The 12124-nt window shown below is 40.7% G+C and overlaps 1 protein-coding gene across 2 annotated transcripts in view; it reads right to left on the bottom strand.

Moving 5' to 3' along the window:
- The window catches only part of pik3c2a (phosphatidylinositol-4-phosphate 3-kinase, catalytic subunit type 2 alpha), a 47536-nt gene extending 36851 nt beyond the window's left edge, over positions 1–10685 (bottom strand). Inside the window, exons 1-2 of one of the 2 annotated variants that reach the window (XM_031295237.2) lie at positions 10557–10685; positions 4324–5560 (exon numbers count right to left, since the gene is read on the bottom strand). In XM_031295237.2, coding sequence (XP_031151097.2) covers positions 4324–5478 — 1155 coding nt within the window. In that variant the 5' untranslated portion in view covers positions 5479–5560; positions 10557–10685. Of the gene's footprint in view, positions 1–4323; positions 5561–10347 lie in introns of both variants that reach the window. The other variant, XM_036002936.1, reaches the window with a different exon arrangement.
- Between the last annotated feature and the right edge of the window lie 1439 nt (positions 10686–12124).

The raw sequence follows: 12124 nt of genomic DNA, 5'->3' as shown, positions 1-12124 counted from the left end.
GTTCTGTTTTATTTCCAGTTATGCTAGTGGAGATGTAATGTAAACATAGTTTACACTTATTTTATATTGTAAACCCCAATATGACTCAAACCAGTATTTCAGAATGCGTTAAGAGGCTATGGAGAAGCAAAGGGTGTCTGATGTCTGGATCTGTTCTGTAACTCAACACCAGTGAATGAGCCTGCACTGCAGACTGCATTTGTTGTAACAGCAGGTATTTGTATCTGGTGTAAAACAGAGGTGGGGGTTTACGGTCATTGCTAACACTAATTGATGGGAAGTTGATGCAATAAAGTAATTGCTCTACGATCATCTATTATAATAATGATGCATAATAACAGTTTAACAACACTTGGCTTTCTTAACAGCACAGTTTTTAAAGCAAGTTCCTGTCAACCTGTCAGATTCACATTATCCTAACATCCATGATTGCTTTTTGTATGCCCTTTGGGTTGGATTTTCTTACTTGGCTCATGAATGCAATACTCTTTGGTAACTCACTAGATCTTATATTTCTGGAGTCTCTAACAGGATGATGTATTAACGTACCACGGAGTCATCAATAGACTTTTTAAAATCAGTCTACATTTTTAACAATAGTACCAATGATAAACGAGCTCTGATAACAATAAAACGAGATACATTTTAACACACAAGGTTTAACTAGCTCAAACTAGTTACAAATCTATTTAATTCCATAGTAAAATGAATTGAAACCAAAGGCTGTCTGAAATGGTAGGAAAACAACTCAACAATCTACAACACAACTGCATGTTTTGAAAAATGTTTTTTGCAGCAATGTAAATGCATATGTAAGCAGAAACCATGCAAAACATTGGTTTGGTCTTTTAAGGGAAGTGAGACAAAAACTATTTTCAGGAGACTGTTATATCTTAAGTCTTTCTTGAAAAGCAAGGCCAAACCTAGACAACACTCTGCCCTCAACCGAGCTCTGTCATTATTGCAATCTGACTCGCTCAATACGTGTGGTCCATGCAAGTAACTAAGAGAAAGCACCTTTTTTTTAACAGACTTGTTATGTGGGCTAGTAGCTCCTGGTATTGCAGTGTCTGTGGTTGGAAGTCTAGTTTTACTTCCATGTTCCTGTTCTTATGCACCTCTGGCTCTAGCGCCTCTAACTGTTCTTACAGCCTCACTGTCTTCTGATTGTTCTCTTCTGCTGTGTGGTTGGAGCTGTAGTTGCTGTATTGAGCTACTGTTAATGCAAACTGAACATTTCAAGCTATTGCTTCATGAAAAAAGGGTCCCCACACAAAATACTGGAACTCTTATTGTGAAGCAATACTGTCTTATTTGCCCTCACCACAGGATGTATCAGAGTTGCTCAAAGTACAGCATGTCACAGCTATTACAAACTTGATGGAAATACAGCTTCTCTCTCCTCTGAGTCCAAATGAGAGAAGAGCTGGCACAGCAACGTATGGGGGCGATTTCTTAGGTCATTCTGGTGCTGCTGTGGGGCATAGGGGAGCTGTACAGGCTTGTTCCCGATTATAACTACATGGGCGCCGACTGGCAGGCAAGCAGATGGAACAAGGGGAGCGAGTTACCACACATACCATCACAGCCTCACATACACAAAGATTGCAGATAATGGATGCAGATTACAAAGTGAGAGCGTAGAGGGACGTATGTGAAGAACACCAAGCTAAAAAGGCTCAAGTTACACAACACGATGGTCTGGCCAGCAAACACAGGCTTGAACCTAGACATAACATATAGGCTAGTGTAAACAAACACAGTACTGTTTCATCCTTTCAAGGGAAGAGACATTCCTCAACCATGGAAGACACAGCTTTGTGTACAGGCTCAACCTGACAAGTTGCGTTAGTAGCAAAGTATATGTCTGTAGAGTGAGTTCCACACATGGACTTGAAAGACCTACTGGAAGAGTACATTGAAACTGCCCTCGGCTGATCACGTTTATGAGCTGTTTCACAAAGTTTCTTTACACTTTTTGACTGTACTACTGTACCATAATCTTTCCAAACACCGAGTTCACATAGTGCCAAATTTCCTGGTTTTCCACAACCATGGGGCATGTTGGAAATAAGGGCCTTGCACATTGCTGTAAGGTTAATTATCACCTTGGCATGAGAAACATACCACAGAGACCAACTGTTTGGTCGTGACACAGAGAAACACAATGAGCCGGAAGTGGGCATCTTGTCCAATAGAATAGCTTGTCCAGACCTTAAAAGTACTCTATGAGATTTTGACCACTGGTGATAATGTAAAGCAATATCTTAATGAGAGGGTCCCAGTATTGTTTGTATGTTGTACTATGCCAGCATGTGTATTAGGAGGGATATGCATGCCTCAAGTACAGGGGTGACTATACACATTTCTACCAACTGCAGAGGGCGGTAATTAGAGATGGGTACCGAATTCAATTCTTTTTAGTCACCGACCCAATTGCCTCTAAAGTATTGAGTATTAAAAAATGCCTCGTCATTCAATACCCAATTTCAATACCTAAGGAGTAAATCTCATCAGCGTCAGTGAGCCAATAAGCATGCAGCAAGCTTCTACCAAGATCGAATAATGTTTGTGATTGGCTGTTTAATGTTACACGTCGCAGAGGCAGGCAGGGAAAACTACGTTACGCACAGAGACGGGGCTCACATGGTAGGAGCTGAAAAATAAATAAAAAGATTTGTGCCGTAATGTGTAATGTTGTAATTTCTTTTTGTTTTATGAAATTGGCATAAAAAAAAAAGTATTGTATAGTCCCTGGTACCTGCCAACAGGTACTTTTTTTAGTATCACCTCCGTCGAGGTTCCAAGCGAGCTGAGGCGATACCAAAAGGTGACGTGAAAACCTGCAGACTACTGATTGGTCAGAGAGAATCGTCACTAATCACTGCGTCATCACTGCTAGCGACAGACGGGGGTGTCCTGAACAAACCCGCCATTTTTAAATAGTTTAGCCAACGGCGTTTTTTTTTTTTTTGAAATAAAATGTGTCTTCTGGCTGTGGCAAAAGCCGCATGCTGAGAAAAACAACACACCTTCGACATTCTGTGTGTGTGTGTGTGTGTGTGTGTGTGTGTGTGTGTGTCACGTTAGGTCACAGCAGTTTCCTGCGGCGTCGCTATGACAACCAGCCACGCTCGCCTCACGCATGAGGCAGACTAAATCTGCAATGGAAAAAGAGGACGGGGCACCGCGGGCGAGCCGAGTCAAGCCGAGCCGAGTAGAGCTGGTACTAGCAGTGGGTAAGTGCCATATGATGCTCGTCTTGGCTCAACTCAGACCTGCCAGCCAAATGACAGATGGTTGTTTAGTTATGGTGTTGGGCGGGGGAGGGGGGTTAGAGGCAAAATATTCTATGCCACTTGCCCACAGCACTGTCCCAAATGAATTGTCTAAATATTCATCACAAGAAATTAGATCACTCATGTCTTGCATGGCAAAATTAATCACAATATGTGGTTGAGAGGAAATTGTGGGGTGAAACAGTGGGTAGCTAACCACAGTGAAAAATTTAATTACAGGGATCAGAAGTAAAGTGGATGTTTTGCTTGTGCTAGTGAATGGATGAGGAGTATACACACAGTACATGCAGTTGTAAGCAAGACTTTGATGGGCGTTTTGTGCGAACAAGAAGATCCACCAGCATCTGTTCTGACTAAACTTTATTCCCACTCACTCAAGTTGTAAGACTTATGGTTTTATGTAGTAATTTATTCTGCAATGCAATGATGCTGTCAATAGTGTGCAACAGAATGTTGTAACTAGCAGGTAACATGTTAAAATCTCTGGTCTGGATAAGAAAACATGGTTGGGGATGACAAACGACTGGTAGAGGCTAAGTGGCAAGGTAGCCAGCCCACTGGTTCAGCAGCTAAAAAGACTGCAACTGAACAGTGCAGCCTCAAGGTGTGAATATGTGAATGTGAAACAGAACACTTGACGCTAATCTCAATCATCAGAACTTTGTGAGTGTGGTTTGTGGGTGTGGTTTGTTCGGATTTGATTTACAGTGGTCTGACAACATCAGCAAACAACCCCACAACTAAATCTTGATGTGGTGCGAGTATGTGACATTGTCTTTTTTCCAACTGAGCCCTTTCCACTTCTAACCAGTAAGAAGAGCACTGGCAAGACAGTAGACAGACATTCCTGATGTAAAATTACAAAAGCACTGGCAGAAAATTGTGCTAATAATATTCCTGCTATGACATGCAAAAATGTGTACTGTGAAAAGGCCTATAGAAGTCTCTGCAGACTTTCACTGAAATGTAAAAGGTAAGAAGAGAGTTCCATTTTTTAAACATTTACATTTTACTGCGATCCTACCTGATTGTTTGGTTTGTGCTGTGAGGAGGTCCCTGGGATGTTGAGCGAGTGACTCCTAGTGACAGCCGCTCCTGTTGATGCTCTCCTCCCTCGAACTGACAGCGATGCTTTCACCTCCAGCTGGGGGCTGCTGCTACTACTGTTCCCTTCAGTCTCAAGAACTGCATCCCAAGGATCCCCTGCGACTCCTGGTACCGTCTGTGCAGTGTCTCCTGATGCCAGGGATGCTTCCTCATTTTCAGCTTTACGCTTTGTGAGCGGGTCCAGATCGAGCCAGTCAAAGCGGCTGATGCTTGAAGATTCCATCGCTGCTGGCTGCTGGGGTGGTGGGTTGGGCGCCAGAGAAGCTGTGCCCGCTTGAGAGGAATCTAGGTCAGTGCTGGCCGATTTGCCATTCTTCAAGTATTCTGAGGTGCTGGCAATCTTGTCAAACAGTTTGGCCATCTCTGGGTCCACTGCTGGCTGTGTGAAGACCATGGCAGCAGCAGGCTGGATGGGAGTGAAGGGCATGAAGGATGTCGGCTGTGCCGTCAGGGTCATGAAGGGCGACATGGTTGGAGTGAAGCCATTCTGAAATGTGCCTGGTTTGGGGAATGGAGCAGAGGGGAACATTGGGGAAGGCTGATGGGTGGGAGTGGACACACTAGAGTTAGATGGTGTGGACAGAACAGGTGTCCACTGGCCACTCTGGAAAGGAGAGGAGCTACATGGATGGCCTCCAGGGTAGGAGGCACTGAGGTTAAACCCCAGTAGCGATGAGGGACGGGGCGCTTTGCTGTTAACCCCAAAGTTTTCATCCAGCAGGAGCTTTTCAAGTTCCTCATTGGTCAGCTTGTCCACGTCGATATCCCTGAACTTGTCCTGCTCTGCCTGCTTCTTGGTCTCTGGGAAGACAATGAGGTCTCTTTCAGGTCTACTAGTACAGGGTAAAGGTAGAGGAGCAGTAGTGGTAGATCTAGATGGTTGCGGTTTTGAGGAGGATGAGGATGCTGCAGAGGAAGATGAGGATGTTGAAGCTGAAAGAGTGTGCCTCTTATCCCTTCGCAATTTTGCAAAAGCTTCTTCCTCCATGCGGAGGGCTTCCTCTTTACCCACAACCCCCTTTGGCTGGGGGACATCCACCTTGAACCCATTACCACTCGATATCTGGGCCATTCTGTCAACTGGAAGGTGCCATGAGTATGACGGCTTCTAAGTCAGTGTGGCTCAAAGGGTTGCGTGGCAGATCTTTAAACACCTTAAAAAGGGGAAAAAAACATTTCGATAATTGACATCATGAGGGGGTCAAAGCAGTCGGTATATCATTTAGAAACATTTTGAGGTTATACTAGCAAATCATACCACAAATATATTATTTATAATTCCCAGTCACACAAACATTTTTATTGACTGGATGTGGACAGAATCTAGCCTATGTCAAAAGAAGTTGCTGTTACCAGGCTTTCAATTGCTTATTGACTTGGTGCCAATTTTGTCAAACCCAATAATTACTTGTTTTGGAGTCAAGGGCATCAATTATTTACATAACAAGCACATGTTACATTTTCAGCATGTTCATGACATGTAAATTGATCAGCTCCCTCGCAACAAGCTCTCCTCTATTTGTGTGCCTCTATGTTGTTCACCTCGACAGGGGAGAAGGTCAGCCACCAAATGGGACAGGGTCAGACTGCAACGGACAATTAGGGCTGCAGAGAGGATCATTGGAGCTGACCTTCCCTCCATCCAGGACCTGTACCGGTCCAGGGTCAGGAAAAGGGCAGCAAAAATCTCTGCAGACCGCTCACATCCTGGTCACAAACTGTTCAACCTCCTTCCCTCTGGTAGGCGATACAGGGCACTGTTCGCCAAAACCAGCCGACACAAAGACAGCTTCTTCCCCCAAGCAGTCACTCTGTTGAACGCTCAGAAATAGCCCCCACCCTTACACTGAACAAAGTCAATCAACACTGTTCTGCTCATCTACTTCATGTATAGTTCAATCTTACAATTACAATATTGTTATTAATATATTACCATTGCACTGAACTGCCTTGCACTATATTTATATTTCAATCTTAAATCTCAGACCATACTGATATTGCACTATTCCTTCCCTCTCTTCAATTGTTATTGTATATTTTTTGTAAATTCTATTGTATTGTTATACTGCATACTTAACAGTATTTTTTTTATATTTCTCTTACTGTCCTTTCTGTTTTTATTCTATATATGTTAAGCGAGTGTTGTACTTTGAGAGCAAAGATTAACCGGAGTCAAATTTGTTTGTTTACGCAAACCTGGCCAATAAAGCTGATTCTGATTCTGACATTGCAAGGTGCACAGTGCAATTGTTTAACCAAGGAGCCGGGCTGACCACATACCAAAAAAAGACTAAATCAAACGATTGTGCAAATGATTTATAACAAGGAGTTGACATAATGACTCACCACTTATTGGCATGCAGTTAACTTACAAAGCTGTGTGACAGTCACTAAACAATAATTGTTTTATTATCAATTAATCTGCCAACTATTTTCTCCCATCCCAAGGTGATGTCATCAAACTGCTTGGTTTTTCCGACTAACCCTCAAAAACCCAAAGTTGATGCCAAACGAGGGCATCTTCCATTCTTGATAATCTTCACAATTTATGGTTAGCCCACAACAGGAAGGTGCCAAGGGTACCGCATGTCTATAAGATGAGAAAAACAGTGTCTTGTGGTCCTAAAATGACACAGCGCCTTCTCAAAGCGACCATTCATCGACCGATCACAGCCTCAGGGTTGAGTGAGTTCCTTCCCTCCCCAGGCGTCACCGGCCTCTCCTGAGCTTCCCCTCCCATTGTGGTAGAGAAGGCTGGCTGTGCTGGGGCTCAGGCTAGCCTAGCACTATTGTGCAGCTGAGGAATTTGGCATGCTAAGCAGCCCAAAGGGTCTCTCTCTCTTCCTCTGGCTTTCTCTCACTCTGTTAGCATTATGTTAGCACCATGGCCCAAGATTGTATTATCAGCTGTGCTAACACCAGCAGGCAGTGACAATGTGGCTGCATTCATTAAGCATTTGACTAGGAGAGCTTAGTGCCAACTTTGCCAAGAACACAGCTTTGGGACACTAAATGCATAAAAGAAAAGAGCATCATCTTTTGGCACCTGCTGTCACTGATGACTTAATTCTGTGCAAAAATGTCACATGCTCTGACCAAAGTAGTTCATCCGAATATTATTGATTTTGCACACAGTTAGAAGGCGTGCTCTGACAGACTGGCGCTTAGTAGTTTAAGTCACGGTTCCATAACCAAAAGGTCAGAGACCCTTACTGTTACTGCCAAGTGTCCAGTTAACACACTGAGCCAGACAATAAACAGCAGAGTTCCTAAGTATGTATGTAAACACTGGGTCAATCTGAGAAACAAAAGAATGTGATTTAAGTTCATAAACATTAGTCTTGATTTTTTGTTTTGTTTGCACTGTAGATCATTGCAGATTGGACCGCTCAATCCAATATAGTTCCAATTCAAGAAAGGCTGAGAAAACGACAAGGGGGCGATGATGTTTTAACAACAGAGATTCAACGGGACTCAAGCCACACTAAGATAACCAAAACCATGGCTAAACACATAAGATCCTGAATCAAGATAGCCATATGCTTAAAGTCCATATATGGCAACAGGAGACATATAAAGGAGGAATGCCCCACTTATGGAGAAAAGCCAACTGCAGCCAAGACAAATACTCTGTTGCACTGCACCATGGCAAAGGATGGCAGAGTCCAGGTCCTGTAAGAGCTTAATTCAACATGACATTACTACTTTTAAAGTATTCAGGAGACAACAGATACCCAATCCATGAGCCTCCAATGAAAATGCTTGATTGAGTGAAAAGATTTAAGGATGCTGAGGTCAGAATAACAAATTGGACTGGAGGGTCTGAAGAGTTTCCAGATAATTTGCTTGATGGTTTGACAAATCATGGTTTTGTTAACCCCTTAACAAACAGTTTAGTTTAATTTGCCCTTTAGGTAGATTTAAGGTTGTAAAGTCATCTTATTTCGCACTGTCTGACAGCATCACATATACATTCTTTATCAGCTTGTTCCAGATTTTCAATTAAGCTAAATTATGTTTAAATATATGCAAACCATTCCACTTTTTTATGGCAGCATCATTCCATCAAATGTAAAATATATATCTATATATATCGCCAAAATTCAGACATATTGGATATATTCGGAAACTTGGGGGGTTTACATTAGAATTAGAGATTAAAGAATAGGTTCCAAAATGTTCAAGTCTAGTTTAAAACAACAGTTAGGTGTCCATTTATACATTGCAACAGGTTTTGCTGTAGTAGTAATTTCTCCTGTTCATATTGACTCTGAAGAGAGTGTTCTTTAAGCAATTTCAAAGTGATGGGGGACAAAATCCACAGTCCTTGTTTTGTGCAAAAATACAATCCAAAGTACAGGCCAACTTGATGCAAAGTCAAATCAAGTGGATATCTTGCAAAGTTTGTCATTTTAGTATACAAACCCCTGTTTGTGTTACTCTCAAGAGACTGCCCGAGGAAACACAAAGGGGGGATTTAAAAAGACTAAGTTTGAAAGATATCCACAGCGCTGTGGAGATAGCACTGGCAATATGAGACTATACTTACACAGACTGCTTCAGATACACTGGAATACATTTTGGCACAGAATGAAGACTGTGGATTAGGACGGGATCTCCTAATGACAGGAGGAATGATTACAGCAAGCAAAACCTGTTTCAGGGTTTATATTGGCATCTGACTATTGTATAAGACCAAATTTGTCGACTTATCAAGACCTAATGGGACTAAGTAAGAGTTTTTCCTTCCAGTAGCTGTGCAAAAGTGCCGATGTTAGCAATACACTGTACAGCCGATCAAAGTACAGTACAACATCTTTAAAAAGGAAAATAAGTAACCAGGTCAAGTTCATAGATTTCTAAGATATGTTGTCTTGGTTGTTGGGAAAGTTAACAATACACTAAAACTTATTTTTTCCTGTACAGGAATGTCTATTGCTAAGGCTCGCCTGTGCAGAACATTAAGTCTATAAAAATAAACAAAAACTGACAGGACCACTGGGGGAGTGAAATCCCAAATGTTGTTCACTTGGCCAGCAGGCTAATTCTGACAACAATTGTGTCCTATTCTTATATTCACACATCCATCTAAAGTAACACCTACTGTAAGACCTTTAATTGAACACGGAATTGCACATTTGGTGATTGTCATAAGCAAAGTAACATGCGATCACTACACACAAGCAGGTCCTATTCAGTTTGAATTCCTGCTGTGTGTGTGAGTTTTCATCTCTAGTTAGTTGTCATCTAAAAGAAGACTTGTACGTTTGTTATTCAGACTATATAATGTTAATCCCTGCATTTTAATTAGATAGAAATCTAAAATGTTCATTCGTAATGACTTTGGGGTTAAACACTGTTTCATCTGATACCAAGTGTTAATGGTTAGCACTGGAGTATTGTAAAATCACTTTTTGGAAGACATTCAATATAAATTCAACCGAAGGAAATGTGATATGTCTGTTTTAGTAACACAGCCTGTTAGAAGCTAACGCTGCAGAATACATGAGCAGTAACGTTAGGCTTTAAAACACAACGTTAAAGGTTTACTAACTAATAAAACTCGGTTAGCGAGCTAACCTGTCGGCTGATGCTCACCTGACACAAAATGATGCGTTGTGAACTGTCAATAAGTCGCATGAACGTTTGTTTTTCTCACATTGTAGCGTTACACATCTTAAAATAGGACCTAGCTGGTTGCTAATATCAGATAGGACTGACTTTCAACAGATAATAAGAAAGTCAACAAGCAAACTAACGTTAACCCGGCTAGCCCGATCAAATGCTACTTCTTGATACTTTTGATAGCGGTTGGAACTTTAACTTTTGACTTTGTTGATGCTAAGTTAGCCGCTAAACCTAACAAAACGGTACTCAAAAATAGACAAACATATCGTTCACAGAAACGTAAACCGAATTTAGCAACACAAAGATAACTTACATGACTACTCCGTACTTTGAGGGGCACTGATTTATTAATTTAAAAGTACCAAGGCAACTGCTTCGGTCCTGCCCACAACAAGGAAGAAATGCAGGTTTTATCAAACGGGGAACGGCTGGATACAACGGAGTTGCAACTACCGGTTTCAGGCAACTACAAGCTAAAACTTTAGCACGCAGACATCTACTGTAAAAAGGTAAATGTCTCACCTTTTAGCGGTGTGGTGTTTGGAGCCATTTTTCCTGCAGCTGCATTTTTTTTCCATCCACTTGCACCGAAGAGACGTCAGTTCCTGTTGAGGTGGTTACACGGAGTTTTGGTTGGACACGGTTGGCGGTTCTGCTTGGCTGGGTCGCTTCACTGAAGATTAAATGGTAAAACATCGCCACCGTGTGGACTAAAGTACTTAGTGTAGAAATAAATAATGTTTATGTAGAATGTAATAATAATAATAATAATAATAATAATAATACAGTTTATTTGTAGAGCACTTTTTATTGAAAAAAATCAATCCCAAAGTGCTTAAAAAAGGGTAAAAACAGAAGCAAAGCAAAGAAATAAAGATAAATAATAACACACAAAAAAGATTGTACACAAGAGTTCAGGATAAGTTCAGCATATTTTATGCAACCCTACAACACCACCAGTGATGGAAGAAGTACTCAGAAGTAGCAATACCACAATGCAGAAGTCTGTAGCATCACTAATGTTGCAGCTGCTGAAGGTGGAGCTAATTTAAACTACTTTGTATACTGTTGGGTACTATAATAATACTTCATTAATTATTACTCGATTTTTATTTTGTATTATTAATTTGAATCTGTAAAGTTACTAAAGCTTTAAAATAAATGTAGTGGAGTAAAAAGTGCTATATTGGCTTCCATAAAATGAAAATACTAAAGTACCTCAAAATTATACAAAAGTACAGTACTTGAGTTTCTGTACTCGGTTACATTTCACCACTGAACACCACCTTAAAGGTGTACTATGTAACTTTCCCTCTTCGGTCCCCCTACAGGTTGTCTAGTTGGAACTACAGCTCACGCGACTGTAGTTCCAATGAGACAACCTGTAGGGGGACTGAAGAGGGAAAAGTTACATAGTATGCCTTTAAAATGCAGTTTATTTTATTAGTGATAACAACCCCAATTCATAGACAATAATATAACAATGTCAGGGGCCACTTTGCTGCATGAGTACTTCTATGTGATATTCTGAGTACATTTTGATGATAGTACTTTTGTTTATGTAACATTTTTATTGCATGACTTATAACAGGATAGTTTTTACATTCTGTATACTTTTTTCACCACTAGTAAAATGGGCTCTGTGTGGGTGGCTACTGTATATATGCAATTTGAAAGTCAGGGTTCATTTAACACTTATTTATCAGACAAACTAATGTTCGGCCTTTACCATTTAAAGCATTCATTTATGTGTAATGTAATAATCATTTTTCTGATGTACTATTGATTTTTTTGTTTCTCTTGTAAACATTTTTCACTAGAGATCACACTTTACCCTAGGGCTGAACGATTTTTGAAAATAATCTAATTGCGATTTTTTTTCCCAAATATTGCCATTGCGATTCGATATTCGATTACTTTTTTAAGCTCTTAGTCTTCTGTATTATTCAACAAAGAATAATAATATAATTTATAGTATGAACACACAATTACACACTAGACAGTTAAATAAGTAAAAATATAGTATATAGTATATATCTATATATACATACACACACACACACACACAACAGTGTAATTTTTTACAGTGC

Source organism: Sander lucioperca, chromosome 7, assembly GCF_008315115.2.
Source record: "Sander lucioperca isolate FBNREF2018 chromosome 7, SLUC_FBN_1.2, whole genome shotgun sequence".
Classification (NCBI taxonomy): Eukaryota; Metazoa; Chordata; class Actinopteri; order Perciformes; family Percidae; genus Sander; species Sander lucioperca.
This window is presented reverse-complemented; position numbering and strand designations above follow the sequence as displayed.